Source organism: Ictalurus punctatus, chromosome 18 (genome assembly GCF_001660625.3).
Source record: "Ictalurus punctatus breed USDA103 chromosome 18, Coco_2.0, whole genome shotgun sequence".
Lineage (NCBI taxonomy): Eukaryota > Metazoa > Chordata > Actinopteri > Siluriformes > Ictaluridae > Ictalurus > Ictalurus punctatus.
In genome coordinates, this window is record NC_030433.2 from 22,157,254 (window position 1) to 22,182,436 (window position 25,183).

Sequence of the window (25,183 nt, forward strand, 5' to 3'; positions counted from 1 at the left end):
AGCCTAAAGCGTTGTTTATTAAATACGTGAAAATTCCGCGCTCGTCGACGGTCGCGTCTCGGTGGCGTAAGACGAATAACACGCTTCACGCCGTGCCGGGCTGTATCATGCCACCCCAGGTGTGGATTATTTTTCAGGGAAGGAACCCTATCAGAAGTTGCACAGTGTCTCTGTCTTCTCATATTAAAAAAAAATCAAAAAAAATCATGTGCCTCCGTTATATCTCATACAGTCTAATGGAGACCTTCTTTTTCCCTGCTCCTATTCCTATGTAGCAGTAAAAGGGCTAATCTGTAGCTGTGCTGTGCCAGCAGGATCTTCACACTCTTTCTCTCTCTCTCTCACACACACACACACACACACACACACACATCTGTGTGCTACAGTCACAGTTCAGAGATGCTAATCGTCGCCTCAGGGAATGAATCAAATGAATAAAGTGAACTTGTGTGCATTGCAGCATGGCCAGGGAAACAGTATTATGCCAGGGAAGAAGTTAGAAGGGAGTGAAGCGGCTTAAAAGAATTATACAAATGCTTTACTACGAGACAGGAAGTGATGACGTGTGTGTGTGTGTGTGTATATTTTAATATATATGTCAGCTTGGCTTATGAGTTCTAATTAACTTCTCCATGTATTGTTCATCAACGTGCGATACCGTTACAGGAGCAGCATGAGAACGATTGCAGAGGCTGTCTGTCCATCACGACACGGTGTTGCAGTGGTGTAGCGCAAACTTATATTTCAGCTGAACAACAGCTCAATAAACCACCTGTGGAAGTGCAAATAAATCATTTCTGCCTCTCCTATTAAAAAGCGCACACCGTGAACAACGACTCGTCGTTTGATTTTTTTTTTTCTTTCCCTCGAACAAATTCAATAAGCACTTCGTTCAAACAATACAGCGGCGTTCCCGCCCGCCGACACGCGGTAATGTGGCTGCGATAAACGCACCATAAACAGATTGAACGTGTGATCGATAAAGCCATTTCAGTGGGTGGTTTTTTATTGTTTGTTTGTTTGTTTGTTTTTGTTTAACTTGAACGTACCGGACTCGCCAGAAATTATTTCATCAATGCGTCCTCCGTAATGGCGCCCATGACCCCTTGCGTGTTCACGGACTTTGCCCCTGATCAATCGGGCGAGTTATGGGCCCCGAAGCCATATCCATCACCGGTGTTACAGGACCTCATAAACATTCACCTAATACCTTTTTATATTCTGGAGGCTGAGAAGACTGCGGCTACGACGGACACCGGGAGCTGAACTATGAATTAACGGCGTCAGTTCTGCGGCGCGAAACGCCGTCTGTCTCCGCTCGTGACCCGTCATTGTAGCTACTGTATTGTGGTGTATTTATTTCTTCGCCAGGTGAAGAAGAAGAAGGACTGGCCAATGGGATTCCAGAGACGGATGGTTACGCTAACTGACTGTTAATTAAAACGTTTCGCGAGGACGTCGTGCGGTGAAAATCGATAACGCTGTAACGGATGACTGATCCCGGTTCCTTTCCTTGCCATCGATTGAATGTTCGTGACTAATATTTAAGATGGCACGGGGATCTCATCCTGAGCCCGGGTTATCGGCTGCGTCGGAGTTCCTCGTGTTCTCCACGTGCGTTCTTGGGTTTCTAAAGGGTTCGAAAGTTTTCCCTTTTCCAATTTGGATTAGAATCGGTGTCTCCATAGCATGGATACCTGTTCGGACTTTTACAGATTAAATCTAAGCCTCGGATCCTAATCTTAATAGTAATCTCAAACGTTTACCCTTTAATATGCCGTGTTGTCCAATTAGATCAGGTGAGGTGAGGTAAGGAAAAATGTCCCACGAATAGCTTATTATTATTATTATTATTATTATTATTATTATTATTATTATTATTATTTCAATCATGCTGTATGATTCAGAGTGCTAATTGCATGAGTCATTTCAGTCCATGTTTTTTTTTTTTTTTTTTTTTTTTTCCAAGCCCTAAATAATTCTTAGCACAAAGATCTCGTTCCATTAGCTTAATACAGAAGACTGCATGTCATCCATTAGCTGCTGTATGCTGCGCTGTGTCAGGAGCGCAGCGCTGCAGGTGGCCAAATGAGGGGAAATTGCAGCTATCTGTCAGAATCCAGCACTGTGTAATTTCAGGCTAAAATCACACCAACTTGTGGCCAGCTTCCCAGAGGGCCTTTTACTCTCTCTGCAAGTGACTCTTTGTTTCAGGGCTAGAAGAGTGATTCAGTGTGTAAGAGTGCCGTGCTGTATGGCGTGATCTACTGGGTATTTACATGAGGTCAATGGCGCATGTACTCCAGTGAAGTGCTTAAAAAAGGCTGCTAAGTGCCCAAGACCAGCCCAAAAGGGCATTTACAAGTAGAGAGCCAAAATGGTGGCCTACTGAGAGGCTTTATTAGGTTGGATAGGCGTATGTTCTAGAAATGAAGAGGTATGAGTGTGTTATATTCTTAGGTTGCTGTCGTTTTCTCATAACAGGCTTTCCAGGACCATCTGTACAATTCAGGTTCAGTGGGAACATCCTCGAGAAACGATACTTTCGAGCTTTTATTTTGGTGCATCGTTTAAAAATTGAGACCTCCTTGTTGCAGATCACGAGCCCGCTGGAAAACAACCCAAAACAATAGAAACCGTTACAGAAATTCGAATGGTTTCCGCCACAAATGCCATTAAAACCATTAACAAATGTACAGCAGTGTGTTTCGGGCCATATTCTATTACGATTAAAATGGTTTGTATTGGTGTTCCACTAGACATGAACGTGCCACCAATAGAACCCAACACATTACCAATAGAGACCCACAAGAACCATTATAGTTTCCATTCAAACCAATACAATTCCCATTAGAACCATTACAACCGATAGAATTTCTGTAATGGTTTCTGTTTTGTTTTGTTTTGTTTCTCAGCAGGTCCCTTTTTATCCGCCATATCGAAACGGCTCAGTTTAGCCTCCAGTCAAGATCATCGGTGTAGAAATCTCATCGATTCATCATCTGCTCGGATCTGTTAACGCTACACGGTCTAGTTAGCGCTGTAGCTGTCCGTGCGCGTCTGACGGTGGATAATCCACTACCTCGGTAAAACGTCTCAGTACGCTTTGTACTCGTACAAAGGCTCGTATAAAACGAGGCGTCCCCTTTACGTCCTCGCTATATTATATTTAACTGTTAGCCTGTTCGCTTTGCTAATACCAGGTTAGCCTAGCGTCGGTTCCAGTAGCTAACGTCAAACGTCTAGGCAGCAAGACAAATTCTAGCTAATGGTAAATATTGGTTTTAATATTTACGGACTTTTTTTTACTTCTTCTTATAATTCATTGGAAACCTACGTGGTTTAAGACCTTTAAAAGTACTTGAGTACATTGATCGCTCCATACTCCATAACTGAATAACATGTCTGCACATTATCTATGTCTACTGTCGCTTAGGTTTACCTTCTCAGTATGTTTTCCACCTCTGAGTGCAGACTGCCTCACACACTCTCTCTCTCTCTCTCTCTCTCTCACACACACACTCTCTCACTCACTCTCTCTCTCTCTCTCACACACAGAACAGAACCTCCCAGATAACATCATCTGCAGCAATGAGGCTATTTGTCACACTAACAGTGATCATGAGACTCTCTTCAGTTTGCAAGAGGGTTTATTTTCTGGAAGCGTCACACTCATGACCGTAGCCAGCAGTGTTGTACGTGTAATCTGTATTATAGTCTGCGAGTGTCATTGATTTGACCTTTTGGAAGAATCTCTGGCTACCATCAGCTTTAATGATGCCCATCTTTTACAGTGTTTTCCACTCGCCGTGAAGGAGCGAATGCCGTAAAGGCCAGGCTTCCTTAAGCTACTTTGGATAATTTGCGACTTGGGAATTTACCGTACGCCTGTGTAGGACTGAATTTATTTTCCCTCGGTTTGTGTCCGTGCTGTAAATCTGCCGCTAAATAAGAGGGTTATTGGTTCGGCAGCGGTATAATAAAAAATAAATAAATAAATAAATGAATGAATGAATAAAACTCCACAAAGGACCCGTTGTTTGTCCTAAAAACCTTTTCCTCACGTACCACTTCACGGTTTCATCCAGCTACGTCTCGTATAGCTGTGTCGGATAAACAACAACAACAAAACAAACGAAACGGAAAACACACGAGCACGGCGCTGAGAATCTAATCTTGGAGAGGTGAGCGGCGCTCGACAGATTTATTCCAGCGCCGTCGAGTCCACGAGGAGAGGCGCACAGGTAAAGCGACGATTTAAACATAACTCACTGACTTTTATAGACTCTCTCGATCATTTACTCACTGTGGTCACCTGACAGGAAGCCAATGGTCACTGGGCACAGCGTATTTCCTATTCAGCCTTGATAAAACAGTGAAATGTGGTGACTTTATTTCTCCCTTAAGGAAAACTCGTGGTCCGGTTCCTTAAATCACACACTCTTAAACTTTGAAGTATTGAACTGTTTGCCACAGAAGGATGCTATAATATACGTTGTGCTAAGATGCTATAAGGATGATGATGATGATGTCACTATATATCACTACAGGTATTAAGACTCTTGGTTGGTTTACACTGATCTAAAAAAAAAAAAAATCACTTTAAAGAATTCCAGGGATTTTTACCGTAGATTATAATTTATGCTAATGTAACGAAGTGCTTTCTGCGTCTGTCGTGTCTTTTGCGTTGTTTTAATATATGTATAAATACGGTAACGCGTTACAATAACATAACAATTACAATAAATAATCATGCACTAATACCTGAATTAATACTTACTTAAATATTTACTGTTGTATAAGAGGAATAAAACACTTCGGGACATCCTGACGTTGGAAAATAATGTTTTATTCCCTATTAATTTCCTATTATGCATATCATTTTTAGTGCTTTATCGAGTGTGTGTTTTTTTTTATTATTATTATTCATACTTTTATATTTCAGGTGTCACGTTCTTCTCATTAAATCGGTGCGTCCAGGATTTCGCAGAGATGAACGGGAAATCAGGCGAACGCCGCAATATTCCGAGGAGTCTGCGATTATTCGAAATCACCGCAGATTTTCCCGCAAATCTGGCCCGAGCCGCGTCGTGTGACATCATCGCGACGCGCGTTCAACCGAAGCCTTCTTCGATTCACCCGCGTAGAACACGCGTATGGCTAAAGACGCCGCGTTTACCAACAAACATCACTGTCAAGGAGCGCGCAGAACAATTCCGCGCAATCGCGGTTCCGCTAATTCGAGTAGTTTTCCGTTTAAAAAAGCTTAAAAAAAAAAAAAAAAAACAACTCTGGAATATTTTTTAAAAAAAGCCGCAGATAAATCACGCGTTTCGGCCGCGACGATCACACAGAAACTCGAAAAAAAAAATGTAAAAACTGATTGAGATCTTAAATGTCGTGAGTTTATATTATTCTTTAGTGCGATACATATTAATATGCCACATATCACTGATCTGTAGCTCTCCGCTCTATCGACAGACGTAACGTCTATCGTACATCGGTACGTGTATCATTAAATATTTGAGTGCAAGCCAGGAAAGCTGTTAATAGCAAAGCATCATCATTATTATCAGGTCTGGTTTGAATTAGTGTGCACCACAGACAGTCAGTGAGATATAATTAAAACTAATCAATGAGCTTTAATTATCATTAGTGTAAAAAAAAAAACAAAAAAAAAGGGCGGGTAATATTATTACCATGTGGACTCCTCCTGACTGCGAGACATGTGAACATCCTCCAGCTTATTTCTCAACCTCCCCTGTCACAGGCCATTTTAATTACCGCAGTGGTACACCGCCTTGCATTCTCTCCATTTCACAAATTTCATTATCCCCCTCAACTGTCTTGTGGTGTAATTGATCATACTGTCTCTGCTCGGCCGTGCCCAAGTATCCGCAGCCCACACGCACACAATCCACCGAGCGTATGGACGACGCGGTAACCGTACGTATAACCTTAATCGTTTCCATCTTACCCTTTCATATTCGACTTCCTAAATGACGATAGACATTACGAAGAAATCTAAAGCGTGGAAGGAAAGTAGAAGAGGTCATCGGTGTTTCCGGTGAGGGTACGTAGCTAATACAGTTAGCTTGCACTGCTAATTTGCTAACAAGGCTAGTTCGAAGCCTGGCGTTTAGCATGGACATTTCAGACTGGAGTTTAATCTGTTTTTAGCGTGTTGTTTAATTTGTTTTGAAACCGTAGACTACATTTTACACACTACCATTTCTTCTCAGAGCTTAAACACTGAACGGATGGTTTAGAAAGAATTTTTTTAAACATGCTTTGTCATGAGACCTGCCAGCCTCTGGAACATGCTTACCTTTCCTACTGAATGTACTGTATTTACAAAATATTTTTTTCCTTTTTAGTCAGTCGTAACGGAATAACAACCTGGAACTTCAAAGGAAATTTAAACGGTTAAATGAGCAAATCGGTCAATTATACTGTATGACGCAAATTTGTAAATCCAATTCTGATGTTTTCTTGTATAATAATTGAATAAATGCGCGACATGTATCACGTGAATCTAGTGTGTAATATCCCCTTTGCGTGAATATATTTTCAGTCCATCAAAGTAAAATACACTTTTGTCATTTTTGCTTCCCAAAGTCTAAAAACATCAGGTGGTGCGACTGTCTGACCACAAATGCGGAGTACGTAAGGCGTAATTTATGTATTTAGTCAAATAAACGATGATTTCTTTAAAAAGTGAAAAATAAAAATACATGATTTTATGAGGTAAAATAGAAGAGCTTAAAATGATTAAACTTTCTGAAAAAAACTTCCATAAATTCTCATTTCTACAAATATCCCAGGGCATGACCAACAACAGCAACAACAAAAGACTTTTATTTTGGCATACGTTTAGGAAAGAGTGGGCCGGGTATTGCATCCAGACAGAAGACTGCCCTTAATGCTGTGATCAGAAGCTCTTTCACAAATATCGGAGAAACAAATTAGGTCATTTCTGAGGCATGGTTGGTCTGTTCAGTTTACCACATCAGGTGTTTTTTTTTAAATCACATACAGTATACACATGATTTTACGTACAAATATTTATCTGGATGTCCAAGCAGAAATAATTTTAATAAAAAAGAGCCTGAAAAGTCAGATGGCACAACTACTATGTCATGTGGTGCAACCAGAGAAAACATGGACTTAACCAAATCCGTTTTGTGTAAAAGTGCATCATTAGGTAACAGCTGTAAGGGCAGCAGCTTATGTAATGCATACATGTTTTTTTTTTTAAAACGTTTTTTTCTGTCTTTTAATGAACAACTGGATTTTTTTTTAAATATTTGAAATGTGGCAAAACGTGTACGAAACTATGAAACATTACAAATCCATGTTTTCAAAACATTTATGCGATGCAGATACTAAAGCGTGTAATCTATGCACGGTTTCTGTAACGGTAAATAACTTTAAACTATAATACTTCTCATTAACGCGTAGTCGCGCCACCTGACGTTTTCTCAGTGGTGAGATTTTGAACCAGTCATCCCTTCCGAGATGCTGTTCTTGTCTTCATAATAAATTTGATCATGCTTAAATGTGCTACTATTAAGAGAACAGTGTGAGCAAAGCTTAATACATCATTGAACTTGAGTACACATGCTAATTGCTTTGCCCTCTTTAAGCACAGATTGTTAAAATTAATGGAGAATAGAATTCTGTGCTGTACTCTAGCAGCGTGCAGTCTCCCACCACAGCGTCTGATACACACAAACATCTTATTTCAGCCAATCTCTGCAAATCGAATCTGCGATGCTGTCATTTATTTTAACCTTGTTACGATGGAAGCTAATCAATATCTTCAAATAGGAAGTAGTTTGGGATAAAAATGATGCCTTGCTTATTCAAAACGGCGTCTCGGAGGATATATGCATAAAAGTAATTGGGAGAAAAAAAACGATGTCCTTTTTTATGAGGACGGTGGGTCTCACGAGGACGTGACTAAACTCTAATTCAGGCTGCTAAATAGTCTTCCACCTCTTATTATACCACTTATTAATTTTCATTTAGGTTACGACGGCGTGTACGGCGTTCTGGCCGACTCGCTTCTCTTTTCCCTGGCACAAATAAACTCCTCTGAGCTGTCGAGATCGAGCAAGTTCATCAAAGTTCTGATAAAAGACGATATTCTACCTCGTGTCTATAGACCCCTTTGGTGTTTGTGAACAAAATGCGATGCGTGCGCAGCCTGGTTGCAAAAAGACCCGAGTAGCCTAGCAACCTGATGCTACTTGCTCATAATCAGTCAAGAATTTTATTTCGGAATCAGTTTGAAGTTAGCTAAAAGGTCCTCTGCTTTTTATGATGGATTAGCGTTAAGCTAATCGGCTAAACTGACACTTTCAAATGGTGTGAATCTAAAAGATCCTTACGTATTCGCGGCGTCCTGTCAGATGCTAAACGATGCTAAGCGGTGGACTAGCCTGCGATGACCGAACATGCCACACAGTACATACACATCTCATACAACCTCTGAGTGTTTATTTTAGATAGAAATCTAAGGTCTCTTGTTTCCAACTTTCTTGTTTTCAACACGCGCCGTTTCATGATTACATCTTAAACTCATTTGTAAGCTTAAAAATGTTAGCTAGCTAAATCTGATCGTTATAGGCAACTCCTCAGTATGAGCATGACCTAGCTGTGTAGTGTTATCTACCTTGTTTCTTGACGTACAGTCTAGGTGAGATATGTAGGATTGTTAAAGCAATATACTGTCAATTATGAATGTTGGATAACTAGCAAGCTAAGCCTGTTAAATTCTTAGCTAGCATGCTAGCTTGACTGATATGATAGTCAGCTGCTTAGCTTAGATACGATCGGCCCTTCAAAGACGGGGACCGAGAATTATTTTCATATCCGATGAAGCGATACAAAGAACCTTCTCTATCTGTTCCGTGTTGAGACATACGCATAAGTATGACCGAGGGGTCGGGGTGGGGTAGGGGACGGGACGGGACGGGACAGTTTTAGCGAATTGCTCCAAGTCGGTGTATATCCAGAGCCGGCACTGTAACGCAAATGAACGACCGAGATCCTGGGACGTGATACAAACTGCCCACGTACACGTTAAAGTTACAGCAGAAGTACAGACCATCTTTCACAACTAATACGCTCTGTAATAATCAAAGCTAATTTTAATTTTAATTAAAATGTGCTTCTGTGTAATACGACACCGTTGGGAAGGACTGAACTAGAACATAATTGCTTTTTGAAAATATACTCGGCTCTGTGAATTTAGCTTGCCACCTTTACAAATGGCACACGGATATGCTTTACCGTTACTGTTGAAACAACCGTCTTAGACTTTTGAAGAGTCCACGAGAGGAAACTACTCTTTGCCTCGATTCTGTGATGTGTTTTAAGACATTAATTCTGTACACTTATTATGATATTTAATATTTGAATTTTTATTATAGTCTTACATAGAGCTTGTAACTCTCTCTCTCTCTCTCTCTCTCTCTCTCTCTCTCTATATATATATATATATATATATATATGTGTGTGTGTGTATATATGTATATATATATGTGTGTATATATGTATATAGAGCTTCTTCTCCTCGGTGTGATCTTATTACATTACATTTAATGTACGTGGTACAATCCGCCATTAAACATTACCGTAGAACGTATCGATTGATGCTGCTTGTTAGATATCATCTTGAAGGTAATAGTCAGGAAGTAAAGAATGGTTATGGTTGAAGAGGCTTATTCTGAGTTTTATCATCGTATTTAAAGTGGTGCATTGTTCACAGGAAAGTTCTATTTAGACACAGGACATGAATCACCTTGGAAAGTGCCTATAAAAGCACCGGTGCCTTGTAATGCAGACTGTGAAAACCATCAATAACCCCTCTGGGTGAATACTTGGCTCAGGAACATGCAGTGCGGTCATGAAAAGGTGGAATTGCAGCCATTATTACTCTGTGCATAAACTGTCATCAGAGCGGCTGCTTCGAGGAGGGGCAGTGGTCAAGGCCGGGGTACAAATAGGATGTCAGCAACCTGCCAGCAAACAGCGGTGAATTCTGATCCTGCTAGCAAAGCAAAGCAAAACACCCAGGAAGATGCAGAGATCATGCAGGAATTTGAGGTTCGTGTTAAAGCGTGGTCTGATGTAAAACAAAGGAGGCTAATGTTATAGGATGATTTGCTGTCATATGCATCAGTAGCTTGACAGCTCTTTAAACAAGACGTGGAGCGTCACATCGCGTGTGGAAGCGAGCGTAGCGTACACCCGTTACTGGGAATCCTACTGAAATCACAGCACGACACGTTCTATACGCCGCACACTTTATTGAAAATCCTAATTTACAAAGATGTCATGGAGGTGCAAGCGTTTGTACACCATGATGCTCATTTTACACCGAAACGGGGAAACAAAATAAACACAAATATATCGGTTATTCAACAGGACAAAAAAAAAAAAAAACACTTAGCGATGTGAGCTACTCTCGTTTTTGGTTTTCGGACACTTTAAGCCCGGTCTGTCGTTTTAGCGCCCTCTATAGGACAGTTTGCCTAATACCTTGATCACCCACGATTTTATCTCAGTTTAGTCTTGCCCAATTTCCATCCACAAGAGTGTGAACACCATCATATGCTTGTTCCGAGAACTTCTGTTCATGTAGCGCAATCCGTCCCCTTCCGCATGCATGAGCTCACAAACACTCCTGATTGGCTAGTCCTTCTGATTGACAAGGGAGATATTGTATGCCCCTCCCACCCAGAGAGCATGGCCAGTTTAGCTTTCTTGGACTTTCACTGACAGATGGCTGTGGCATAGTCCAGATTTGAACTCGCACCGTTCAGGTCATCCTATGATATAACCCTGTATAGCAATTCGAGTAAAGGACACTTATAAAAGACACTACTGAAGTAATGAGCAACAGGTGAGTGTGATAAATTAGTAAACAGGAGAGTTCACCACGTGGGCGGGGCTGACAGAGTGGTGTGGGTTCCTCCCCTTGTGGCTCTCGAGCTAGACTTATTCCATTAACTATTAAACATTAAACGGATAACCTCGCCGTCAAAACAAAAAAGAAAATGGTCAGAAATGTCGATTCACTTATAATTCTTACTGGAATGCCGAGGATGTAAACGAACACGAAAAATAACACTTCGAATGTGTGAATCTGTTCTAAGTATATTAGGCAAAAACACAGTATGTGTACAATATTCCAGTGCAGTTTATAGCAACAGCTTGAAAACCCAAATATCCTTTTTTTTTTTTTTTTTTATTTTTTTTTTTTTTTTATATAGCCAAAAGTGTCTAACCTATGCACTGCATAAACAAGTGAGAGAGAAAAAAAAAAAAAAACGTTTAAATAAACCAGAAAATGACCAGATAACGTGAGGTCTTTTTTGACAGGTGTAAATTGAGTTTGTGGAGGCTTGCTGAATGAACTTGTAAAGTGAGGACTGGAATAAATAAATTATAAACCTCAAGGTGCTTCTGCCAAGATCTCAGGGAGGGACGGAGCATCCCCGCAGTGGCCCTAAGTGCTGCTGGCGTTACTGTTTAAAACCTTTGCCAAGAAAACAACATTTTCCTGATGGATGTCAGAGCTGTGCTTGACATCGAAAGTGACAGGAAGTCCTGCTATGGTCGTTAGGAACTGCTCAAGAACTGAGATTTTTTGTGTTCGATTGAGTGTAAACAAAATGATTTCAGTTATGTAACCAGTGCATAATGCATACCATGAGAATGTATCAGACATAATAGGAGATTAATTATTTATTCAAACACACCATCAAGCCTCTTTATGTGAGGGTTAGATTTAATTACATTTGCCCCTGTGCCAACTCAATCTGCATACACCATAGGGTGCTTAGGTTATTAGATGTTGCAATCAAATGTATGTTTACCTCATTTGGCCCAGCAGACACTTTTTTTTTTTTTTTTTTTTGCAAATCTCCATTGCAAACTTAATAACAAATCCATTTAAATCCTCCAAATAGAGAACTGTAGCCTTATTATGTTAGAATGAACTCCATGTCTGAAGCCTACCATCAGATTAAGTTCATTTATATCACTAATATTATCAGAGTGACAGAATTTACTCTTCTGGCAGAGTGGCATCAGTGGTTAAGGTTCTGGAAAACGTGTACATCCTCACAAAACCCGACGCAAAAGGCACGGGCACCCAGTTCTGTTCATTTGGACGGGAGTGGGAGGTCAGATAATTAAGCTTACAGGGCAAAGAAAGCCCATGCTCATTAACATTAGATCATACAGGAAGTTTGCGCTGCGCTTTGTGATGCATTTAATGCTTTTATTTGTTTCATCAGCAGCAGCTCACGGTCACGGTGGCTTAGAAATTCTGGATGATTTATATTTCGAGAACTAGAACTGACTAAGCTCATCAGAAACTATTGCAGGCTAGTGCAAACAAAAATAACTGGGGGATTGGTGTGTGATTGGTCAGAATTCCTTCAAGAGAGGGTGGGATCGTGTGTGACTGGTCTTCGATTGAGGGTGGGATCATGTGGGATCAGTCTGAAGTCCTTCAGGAGAGGGTGGGATCGGTGTGTGATTGGCCAGAATTCCTTCAAGAGAGGGTGGGATCGTGTGTGACTGGTCTTCGATTGAGGGTGGGATCATGTGGGATCAGTCTGAAGTCCTTCAGGAGATGGTGGGATCGGTGTGTGATTGGCCAGAATTCCTTCATGAGATGGTGGGATCGTGTGAGACTGGTCTTCGATTGAGGGTGGGATTGTGTGTGATTGGTCAGAATTCCTTCAGGAGATGGTGGGATCGTGTGTGATTGGTCGTCGATTGAGGGTGGGATTGTGTGTGATTGGTCAGAATTCCTTCAAGAAAGGTTGGGATCGTGTGTGATTGGTCAGAATTCCTTCAAGAAAGGTTGGGATCGTGTGTGATTGGTCAGAATTCCTTCAGGAGATGGTGGGATCGTGTGTGATTGGTCGTCGATTGAGGGTGGGATCATGTGGGATTGGTCTGAAGTCCTTCAAAAGAGGGTGGGATCATGTTTGACTGGTCTTCAATTGAGGGTGGGATCGTGTGTAATTGGTCAGAATTCCTTCAGGAGCTGGTGGGATCGTGTGAGACTGGTCTTCGATTGAGGGTGGGATTGTGTGTGATTGGTCAGAATTCCTTCAGGAGATGGTGGGATCGTGTGTGATTGGTCGTCGATTGAGGGTGGGATCATGTGGGATTGGTCTGAAGTCCTTCAAAAGAGGGTGGGATTGTGTGTGACTGGTATTCGATTGAGGGTGGGATCGTGTGTGACTGGTCTTCGATTGAGGGTGGGATCGTGTGGGATTGGTCTGAGGTCCTTCAAAAGAGGATGGGATCGTGTGTGACTGGTCTTCAATTGAGGGTGGGATCGTGTGTGATTGGTCAGAATTCCTTCAAGAGATGGTGGGATCGTGTGTGACTGGTCTTCGATTGAGGGTGGGATCATGTTGGATTGGTCTGAAGTCCTTCAGGAGAATGATCTAACTAACCTATTCATTTTTTAGGGCTGGTTTTCAATTAGTAATGCAGATTGTTACTAACAGTCTACTAATGAGTAGAACTCATGTGGGTGCTACGCCATGGGCCTGCGGTGATTTCTAAATGAAATTGTAATTTAAAAATGTCGAATAATAAGTGTACTATGGGGCACTTCGATACGATTTCTTTTTTGCTAATTTGCATGGGCCAAATGAAACAAGGAAGCAGGTCGTATTTACCCTGCTGTATCACTGGTTACGCCATATGCATGAATAGTATTCAGGCTTTTAAAAGCAACTACCAAATGAATAAGCGCTTAACAAACTGCCATTTGGTCTGTGCATCTCCATCGTTTTTGTAAGACTATGAATGAATCCATGGAAGCGGGACAGAGTTATAAACATCTTTTAGAATGTCTATAGTCCATTGGCTGTAGTATGCTAGTGTGAATGCAAGGTAATGTAGCGTGCGTTAGAGAAAACGATCAGTGGGGGGGAAAAAAGGATGTAATATGTTTAGAAGAAGTTCTGTACTTTGACGTTTTGGCGCAGTATGGCTGCCCTTGCATCATCCAGGTGGATGCTACACACTGGCGGTGGTTTGAGGAGATCCCCCTCCCCCCCATGCAATGTAAAGCAGTTTGAGTGCCTAGAAAAGCTCTATATAGATCTACGGAATTATTATTATTATTACCGCAGAGAGTAGAGTACGACGCTACTCTCTGCTACACAAAGCAACCTTGGAAAGTCAAAGCTTTTTTATTTCCTAAAATAAATATATGGAGAGAAAAAAAGAATACTCCGATTTAAAAAAAAATAAAAAATGAACCTGGACGACTTTGCTTCCCATCACATGAAATACACTTTCCTCAGTCTGGACAAATGTGATGAAAAAAAGCAAGATGCTTTCAAGTGGCTCTGCCGGTGCTCTTCCAGTGCATGAGTCACTTGTTCCGGTGTCATTTATCATGAAAAACGAAGGTGTTTGTAAGTAAATGGTGTGAAATACTAAGAGAAAGAACATACGGTTATTATAATGTTTTCCATTATACTGTGTAGTGCTAACACTCACTCCAACACTTCCAGACCTTGCAGCTCATTCATGCATTTATCTACAGTGTTTGTCCAGTCTTCAGCTGTCCAGTCTGGGTGAATCTCCGCCCGCCGTAGCCTAAGATTCCCGTCCTCGTCTGGCAGGAGAGGAACCCGACGTGGTATCCTGCTGTTCTCCGATCCAACTCGAGGTTTGACGTGTTGTGCGTTCTGTGATGCTTTTCTGCTCACTATGCTTGCAAAGAGTGGTTATCGGAGTTAATGTAGCATTCCTGTCGGGTCTAACCGGCCTGACCCTTCTCCCCTGACTGCTCTCATAAACAAGGCATTTCCACCCACAGAAATATACATCACCCACCCCCAGTAAAAAAAAATAATAATAAATAAATAAATAAATTTGTAATACCGAGGTCTCAATTTGCTTCTGGTCAGCTGTAAGCTCCTTTAACGTCTAGATATTTCGACTAAATTCCGTCTCACTTGTAAGTCACTTTGAATACAAGCGTCTGCCAAATGAATAAATGCTACATTTACATTTATTCATTTAGCAGGTGCTTTTATCCAAAGTGACTTACAAATGAGGCAGAATCCGATCCAAGGATCTAGCTGAACTTTGGCCAAGAATGTTTAAAGGCCCTGACAAGAACCTTCTGGTTCTTAGGCTTGAACTGACAGCTTTCTAGTCACTAGTCACAACTATCCACATCAACTCCTGGTTTGTCAGAACATACTTCAGAACATATTCACATGAGAAGCTAACTTTACAGACTTTTGTCCTTGATAATTCACTTAATTAATCAGTTAAGGGTAAAGCTGTAAAAGCGACTAGGGGCAAACACTGCTAAAGGTGAAGTAATGCACACTTTATCCTGCTCAGGGTCTCCGAGCCTATCCGAGGCAGGAATATACCCTTGACGGAACTCCAGTTCTTCGCAGGACACCACATCGAGGCAGTCGTTCACACCCAGAGGAAATGTTGCATAGCCAAGTCTCCTACTGGTATGTCTTGGGTTTAAGTAATCCGGAGAATCCAAATGCACAGAACATGCACAGATGGCAAACCTGCCAATTCCCACCCACCAGCCTCTCTATCGTATTATAACAGATACCAACTGGGGAGGGTAAATGCTAAGACACGCTTCTTCCGAGACACCTGAAGCCGGCCGACAGCATCTTCTAAAGAGTGCTGCTCATGGGCAGCGTAACAGACGTAGAGGAAAGAGCTATCCGCCCTCTTCTACATCCACGAGCTCACAAACACCCACAATTGACGAGTATCGCTTTGATCGACAGGTGAAGACAGTAATGCTGTCCCTTGAACAGTTTAGCACACTCAAGTTAACATTTTCTATGATGTTCCACACTTGGTATGAGCCACTGCTGGAGTTATAACATTAAAAAATAATATGACTTGACGTAGTATTTTCTCCCCCATCGTTGTAATGTTCAGGTTGTGTGAGTAATACTGTATATATAAACCATTTCTCCACTTATTTTATACAATACAAGAGACTTGTATTGTATTATATTGTTAAATCCCGGATCTTTAAACAGCTGCTCTGGGCCCGGCGTTCCCAAAAGCTCCGTAAAGTTAAGATCATCTTAAGTGATGGATTTCAGAGTGAGAGCGTTGTTGAATTCTTGAAGGTGTTTATTATGGAATGATATTATATGCACATAATCTATGGCTAATAATAAATGGAATTGTAAAAAAAAGAAAAGCGAAAACATGTATGATTACGGAAGGAGTCTCCAGCGTCAGTGCTTTGTGATAATCAGAGGTAAAGCTAGTAACTCTCTTGTGAGTTTCTTCCATGAAAAAGTCTTCAGGACAGACGGGAAATTGAACCGAAACTAAAACGAAACGGCGTCAAACCGCCGCGTGTACGTGACAAAACGGGTCGAAAGTAACGTGGCGTTCTTTAATGAATAAATCAAAAACAAAACGATGCTTTACAGGAAAATGATCAACCGCGTCAACACCACGTCGATTACTGTCCCGTGCGTTTTATTTTTTCCTCACGTGTAGTCATTTCATCGTTATGGTACTATTGGAGAAATCGTAGCCTTGCGCCACTTACATTCTCATCACTGTTGTGTAATTGTGCTTTTTGTTGATGTCCTGCAAAAAATATATCCGTACATTTTATGAGAATTAGAAACATATCTACGTGTGCCTAAGTTTTCCTACATTCCTACATTATTATTATTATTATTATTATTATTATTATTATTATTATTTTTAATGATAGTGCTTTGCTTATGGATAAAGATGCTATTATGCTAATGTCGCTATTAGGATGAATCTGCAATATATTCAGTAGTAATAAATCATTTCACACAGTTATATTAGTGCATGGCATTCGGAACGGTAAACTGAGTGCATGCTACACGACTTTTAAAAGCTCAGAATCGCTGAAGCGCTCTCTCGACATCACTCTAATCGCTCGCGAGCAGCCGTTTGGCGGATGTCGTGGCGTGTGCAATACAAGATCGATCACAGACGAGGCTCATACGCGACGCAACCTTTGATCGTAGGCCAGCACGTCTGATCCGTAAGTCTGTCTCTCTCGCTAAAATAAACGCGAGCGACGTCTTTCAGGTGTCGCGGTTTTGTTCGGAAACGTGAAGCAAACGTGGAGGAGATGCCCACGTGGAGACGCGGGAGGAGGGGATCGTCTGTTCTGCAAAATTCGTTCCGCGGCACGTACGCACGGATGATAAACTGAGAAAATCGGACGTGCTCGAAAATATCGGCACTGCAGCGGTCGCTCGCGGTTTGAACGGCAGATTAAATAGAGTTAATATCACCGCAATCGACGTTTCAATGCGTCAATCACTTATCCATTGGTGTAGTAATGACTACACAGCCAAACAGGTATATTCAGCCAGATTAAAAGACAAGTTAATTGCATGCCATATTTTTTTTCTTTTGAAACGATGACATTGTGCATAATTATCATACAAAGAAGTCCCATTCACCAAAAAAAAAAAAAAAAAAAAGCTTAAGAGAGTATTCAAAAGAGTGCAGCCTGAGCTGTCTCTGTGATTAATAAATTCAAATAAAGGGTTCCTTTGATAAATTGGCGAATTTCTTTTTATTCACTCACCCAGGACTCGTAATCTCTCGGCTCCCACCACCACCTCGTGGTCGTCGGCCGAGAAAAGCAGCTTTCCCGTGCTTGATTTCACCTCGAGCATCCTGCCCCGTGCGTGAACTCCGTGAGAACCTGACAAGGGATTAGAGAATTGACACCTTTTTAATCACACCTCAACAGGAAATATTACATTTACTCATTGATTCCATAAATAATACAACATCAGATTAGGGAAGAGCGGAGCAGAGTTTACCAAGGACTAGAGAGAGAGAGACAGACAGACAGACAGACAGACAGACAGAGAGTGACAGAGCATGAAAGACGGACACAGAGACTGTGTGTGTGTGTGTGTGTGTGTGTGAGAGAGAGATAGAGAGACAGACTCTGTGTATGATAGGCAGATAGAGAGAGAGTTGACTGTGTGTATGAGAGAAAGAGAGACTGCGTGAGTGTGATAGAGAGAGAGACTGTGTATATAATAGAGAGAGAGAGACAGAGACTATGTATGTAATAGAGAGAGACAGAGAAACTGTGTATGTAACACACAGAGAGAGACGGTGTATGTAATAGAGAGAGACAGAGAGACTGTGTATGTAATAGAGAGAGAGACTGTGTATGTAATAGATAGAGACAGAGAGACTGTGTATGTAATAGAGAGAAAGAGACTGTGTATGTAATAGATAGAGACAGAGAGACTGTGTATGTAATAGAGAGAGAGAGACTGTGTATGTAGTAGAGAGAGACAGAGAGACTGTGTATGTAACACAGAGAGAGAGACGGTGTATGTAATAGAGAGAGACAGAGAGACTGTGTATGTAATAGAGAGAGAGACTGTGTATGTAATAGAGAGAGACTGTGTGTATGAGAGAGAGACTGTGTGTATGAGAGAGATACTGTGGGTGTAATAGAGATTGAGAGACTGTGTATGTAATAGAGAGAGAGACTGTGTATGTAATAGAGAGAGACTGTGTGTATGAGAGAGAGACTGTGTGTATGAGAGAGAGACTGTGTGTATGAGAGAGATACTGTGGGTGTAAGAGAGATTGAGAGACTGTGTATGTAATAGAGAGAGACAGAGAGACTGTGTATGTAACACACACAGAGAGAGACTGTGTATGTAATAGAGAGAGAGACTGTGTATGTAATAGAGAGAGACTGTGTGTATGAGAGAGAGACTGTGTGTATGAGAGAGATACTGTGGGTGTAATAGAGATTGAGAGACTGTGTATGTAATAGAGAGAGAGACTGTGTATGTAATAGAGAGAGACTGTGTGTATGAGAGAGAGACTGTGTGTATGAGAGAGATACTGTGGGTGTAATAGAGATTGAGAGACTGTGTATGTAATAGAGAGAGACAGAGAGACTGTGTATGTAATAGAGAGAGAGACTGTGTATGTAATAGAGAGAGACAGAGAGACTGTGTATGTAACACAGAGAGAGAGACTGTATGTAATAGAGAGAAAGAGAGAGAGACTGAAGATTATTCCATTTCATAATAATTCGATTACCATTTTCCTTTTCATATACACATCCATAAAATACATGTATATATAAAGTAGACGTTTATATACTTTACATATAAACGCTTTAAAATATTTTATTTAGATATTTACGTTGAACAATATGATGATTTTATTTGATATTTGCCTTCGTATTGATTTCTTTTTGGCTCGGTTGAGAAGCCAACACCTTCATTTCTTCTCCCTCGTTTCTTTTTCAGTTAATTATCCGGTCGTTCCCGAGCAGCTCTGAACCGCTCACGTGACAGTAAAGTGTCACGGACTCGTTCGGGAGCCGCCGAGCCTGGTTTCATATTTAACTAAACCGCTAATTAAATCTGTGATTTTAACGCGGTATTAAAACTGTAGTCAATTAAATCAGGCTAAATTGCTTTTTTTTCCCTCATTAAAATACACTCCTGCTTCGGCGTTATTGCTCAGGAATACATAAAAAAAACACGAATCTCTGCATGTCCATACAGAGCGCTAATGTAAGTTGTACTCTGGTTATAGTTAAGACGTGTAATCCCACCTGAAATAAGAGCAACTCCGTGGCGATCCAGGATGTCTTCCTTTATTAAGCAGTAAAAGCACCATCTGTCTCTATCATTTCCTGAACGCGTACATTTTCACTCGTATTACAACCGAGCCTTTATTTTATTAAGCAACTCTTGCTTTTAGAACGAAGGCCGTAAGTACAGTTCTGGTACTGTCTGGTTCGATCAATTAGACAGTACCTTAATTACACGAGGAATTTAACTCTGAGGCCAATTTAGCTCTGCGTCTGATTAGCGGTATTGTTTTGTTTGGTGTATTGAGACTTACCTGCAACCAGCTGTGAGACCAGTTGGTTTTTCCCGTTGAGGATGTTGACGGAGATGTTTTTTGATGATTGCAGGAAAAGTGGACTACCCTATAGAGAGAGGAATAAAACGTCGATGTCCGATCCAGATCGCCGAACCGTACAGGTTTAAACAGTAGAGATGATGCGGAAATATAGCGTATAAATTTTAGCTCAAGAGTAGCTTTTTGTCAGTCATTTTACAGACATTCATCAACTTCCCTTTACTTTACACTATTCTCAGACTGAAATCAGCAAGCGCCCAGCGCAGCCAGATAATTCACGTTGAAGTCACGCTGATCCAAACATCAAGGTAGTGTTCATAGCCTTGTTTTTAAAGATAAACTTGACCCTCTCTTTCTGCTAGGTTGGCCAGGCTCGTGTTGTGCTCAGGGCAACATGTTTTCAGAAATCCAAGCATGCATATGAATGATCTTCACCCTGACTTCACCCCGACTTTTATTCACAAGCCATAAAAGTCGTATGCAATTTTCTCATTCAGAAATGATCACCTGTAAAATTCTAAGAAAATACAATTTTAACACATTAATAGCAAAAAAAAAAGGGGGGGGGGGGCATTTTAATGCTAATATGAACTTAGAAACACATGGGGCCCTGGTGACCTGGGCAAGGCTTTATACTGGGAGAGAGTCAGAGCACACCAGGATGATGAATTATGAATGGTATCAATTTCAGATTCATTCAAGAAGCCTGTTTTTCTGTTTGTTTGTTTGTTTGTTTGTTGTTGTTGTTTGTTTTTTAAAGAAATCAAGATCTTACAACTATAACATGTCTTGCACTGGTTTAAAAAAAAAAAAAAAAAAAAAAAAAAAAAAAAAAAACCCGACCATGCTACAAATGTAAAAATTAATCGAAGGGACTCACAGTTCAAAAGTTTACAAGCGATATAATTCGATAATTTCTCATCTGTTTTGTTGCAGCTGCATATATAACATTTATTGTTAACGTCATATTAATCTTCACAAAGTCATCGGTCACGACTCCATACAGGAATACGCCGACGTTCTGCTGATTATCTCGCCTTTTCGAGATGCTGTGCGGCGTGCCCGTGTCCCCGTCCGGCTTCGTAGAGTTATTATTGCACCTAGTGGTCAAAAATGGGAACTGCAACGAGCTCTAATAAATAGAGGCCGATTGAGCCAGGAATCACGCTGCCCCATGCTCACTTTATGAACGTTTCCAGTGGAGGAGCAGCGGCGGAGATCAAAGTAGGCTAGTTTAAAAATACCCAGCAGCCGCCAAAATCCTGTTTTATAGAAAACAATCCGAATCAAATCAAATAAAGCTCTGCAAACAAAGCCAAAGTGTGAGCGCAGACAGCACCGTTTCTGTGACGTACAGCACCGTTTCTGTTGTAAAACATCCCGTAAAGAGAAAAAGAAGAAAAAATGTGTTTCCCTTTTACCGGTGCCTGTTTTCGGACTAGTTTCAAGTCTTTTGTCTTGGGTTTAATGTGATTTTTATGTTGGGTTTAATGTAATTTAGATTTATATTAAAGCTACGTTATTTCTACTGAATAATAAGCGGTGAATCAAGTGAGATGAAGTGAGTCCAAACTTTTGAATGCTAGCGGACTGTACGTACAACAAACGAGCAATATGCACAAGTTACTAAAACAAAAAACGTGTTCCTTGTTGCTTTTCTGTCTCGTGTGGACGGTTTAGACATTAAGCAGATCATTGTCTTAAGCATTTTGAAGCTATTCTACAGAACCTCATCTTCAAGCTGTGGTTTTTCCATTCAAGATAGTGAGTAAGGGACTTCGGTGGTCCATCTTTCCTCATCACCCACGGACGGTTTGTTTCTAATCTCAGCGCCCCATTGTTATTCGGTCCACTCCTTCTCGCTCCTTTGGGTTTTCACTTGTTCTCCTGCCTTTCGTTAGTAGAGAGATAAGACCTGTGCCCCACACATTATCAAGCCATCCATCTGCTCCACACTTACTGATGTTATAGGTGTGCTCCTGGGATGTGAGTGAGAAAGGGAGTGTCTGGTGTTCATGGTACTCACCGATCTGGACTGGATTTCTTTGGCGTACAGAGGCTGGAGGAACTCGGAGTTACCTTCTAGTTTCAGACCTCTCTCCGTGATTCTCAAGTGACCCATGCCATCCTAACGAAGGAAAGAGAGAGAGAGAGAGAGAGAGACATGGTGGTTAGTGTCGTTCTTTATACGTATGATCACCTGAAATCATTTCATCTAAAGTGACAGTATTTCCACCGAACTACTCGCTGACTTCAAGCGAACGAGTAGCGTGCTTACTCATCACCGTCACAGGACGGGTGGGGTGGGGTGGGGTCGGTGGGGTGGGGGAATTCTTGTCGAGAGTTTTCATCATCCCAATGACAGCAGCTGGCGTAATTAAATTGCATTCACAAACACGCAGCTCGGCTATCCATCACTGCCTTACGTGTCCGTGTGAAAAGTATCTGCTGTAATCTCGTCAGAGATACATCCTCCTTCATTACTCTTCGTTATTCATTAATAAGAAGCGTTAACGCATAGCACCGTGCTAACCGCGGCAGGACCGTGTTGGAACGAAAAATGTAACAAAAGAAAAATGTAAAAAAAAAAAACGTGCCGTGTTTTAAGATCTTCGAATCACGCAGACGGAGCTGAACAAGTCCCTTTGATACGAGCAACATGACCCTGCTCTTTTATTTCAGTATGAGCGTTGATGGACGACTTCAGGAAAGACGCCTAATGGATATCAGGACTTCAGATTCCCTTAGGATTCGAACTGATTAATCTGTCCATGCCAATCTTGTACGCGGTACTCTCACCTCACACACACAATAACTGAATATAAAAAGCAATACCGTTATCTCCTCACAGCCTCAAAGTCAATTTTGGGGTTTTTTCCCTCGACCGAGCAATGCTCAGAAAAGAGGAAGACGTACGGACAGGAACACGGAGACGGACCGTGTTTACTGACTCTTTCGGCTGATCCATCCTGATTCCCTACGTCTGGCTACAGGCTACAGCCTGGAGATCGGTGAGGACGGTGCCACTTGAAGTACCATGGAAATAGTTTAGGACCTCAATTCCACATGGACGTTCTCGCTGTGGTCGCTGGGACTACGGTTGCAGCGATGGCCTCGGGACGGCGATCACCACGTGCAGTTTTACACTCGGGTCTCCTTTAGTGAACAGTGGACGAGTTCAACAAACAGACTTCATGTTAAACCGTAATGACCTTTCTTTGACTTTCACACTATCCGTCGTCACCCAGATGAGCACGGGTTCCCTTCTGAGTCCGGTTCCTCTCAAGGTTCCTCCCTCGTATCGTCTCAGGGAGTTTTTCCTCACCGCCGTCACCACCGTCTCGCCCAATAGGGATAAACTCACACGCTTAAAATCTCCATCCTGTGTTTATATGTTTCTGTGACGCTGCTTTGAGACGACGTCCGTCGTTAATCGAATTGAACTGCTTCTGTACAGCAAGACACGCCTCCAGGGGCGGGGCATACATTTCCTAGAGAGCATTTAATTGGATGACCATGAAGATCTGCCTAAAAAAAAATTTTTTCATCATGTTCCAGGAAGTGAATAAACTGAATATGAGAATACCATCTAAACTATATACACATTTCAGTTAAAGTATCCTATCATATCGGTGTCCGTAACGTTAAGGGACGGGTACTTAACGCTCTAAAAGACCCATTTTGATTTCAGAGCCCGCTTTAAAGTTATACACACTTTTGAATTGGTACCACGAAGCCAGAAGTCTCTGAAGCAGAGATAATCTTTTGCCACGGCATGTTCCTACTTGTCAGTCTGCCCACCGTCATCATCAGATGTCGAGTCGAATTCTAATCCAAGTTCTCCATTTCAGCATATTGTGATTGTGATGTGCTGCCCTGTGACCAGCTGAGCAGATTCTCTGACAGACTGCTCATAATTGGCATGCAGAATAACCCTGGCGCTGATCTACTCTCAGAACCTACTGCGTCACTGAAACCGAAAAAAGGCTATGAGGCTGCCTTTCTATGCTTTGGTATTTGGCATGGGAGACGTGATAGTTCACGTGTGTGTGTGTGTGTGAGCGAGAGACAGAGACATGTCCTGCTTCAACACAAGCAGCTGACAAGAACTTAAGCGATTGGGTTTGGATGCAAACTTGTAGCTACTTGAGTTTGTTTTATTGTGTGTTTGTGTGTGTGTGTGTGTGTTTTAGCGATATGGATAGAAACACAGACTCCTATGATGCGACAGTAATGTGAATCCTTTCCACTTCTTTCTAATAGAGACCCGGAGTGAATGCAGAGGAGAGGAGTCAAGAAGAGTGATGAATTATTCAGGATAGCCACTCGGGGGCTGACGGAAAGGCCCGGAAATTCTCAGGTGGTGTGTGTGTGTGTGTGTGTGTACGTGACGTTGCCATGGCAAGCTAAACTCCGTTGGGAACCGGACACCATGCGACAGTTTACGCAGCATAAAAGAGTAAATTGATTTCCACTCAGCGCACCCCAGCACCACGGTCACGGTGCAGGAAGATTGATATTTATTGCATACCAGAGTGAAGTGTGTGTGTGTGTGTAAACGTATTGTGAAGGTGAGTGAGGAGAAGGCTAAGAGAACGGAGGTCTGGCAAAGAGACAGTCTCTTTTTATCCACGGATGCAACTTTGATGGTGGTGAACAGCGAGAGTGCCACTTGGGAATAGCAGAATAGCGTTGACGGGAAAAGAGGTGTAGTTTTCTTCGTATGACCATGTCGGTCAGAAGAACTACACGTGCATCATTTTACTCTGAGCCTCAATTCTCAAGTGCACAGTGAAGGAAAGAATAAAGGACATACAGTTTGTAGCAAATACAGCGAGCGGGAATACGTATTCAGACATTTTTTTTTTTTTTTTTTTTATGTCCTCTACAGTATATCCGCTTCAAATTTACGCACATAATGTCTTGTATCCGTAGGCATAAACAAAGATATGACTGACAGGAGGAAAACAAAAGTATTCAGACAACGCGAATGAGCGAAATGAGCACCTTGTTGCAAAGCCATTGCTTTGAGGCGTCTAATTAGCCTTTGGCAGCATTTTAGCGCGTTCTTCGTTCCAAATCGTCTTCAGTTCCCTGAGGTCACGAGGGAATTTTAGTAAATGTGCCATACATTTTCACTGGGATTCAAGTTAGGAGACTGGCGAAGCCATGCGAGGTCTTGTTGAGTTATCGTGGCTGTGTGTTTGGA

At 41.6% G+C, this 25,183-nt stretch overlaps 1 protein-coding gene across 6 annotated transcripts in view; it reads right to left on the reverse strand.

Annotated features, from left to right (window-relative positions):
- The window catches only part of sgcd (sarcoglycan, delta (dystrophin-associated glycoprotein)), a 165,274-nt gene that overhangs the window by 18,196 nt on the left and 121,895 nt on the right, over positions 1-25,183 (reverse strand). For 5 of the 6 annotated variants that reach the window (XM_017491786.3, XM_017491788.3, XM_047161586.2 and 2 more), the window contains exons 3-5: positions 22,001-22,102; positions 19,954-20,041; positions 17,642-17,761 (exon numbers count right to left, since the gene is read on the reverse strand). In XM_017491786.3, coding sequence (XP_017347275.1) covers positions 17,642-17,761; positions 19,954-20,041; positions 22,001-22,102 — 310 coding nt within the window. 6 annotated transcript variants of the gene reach the window in all.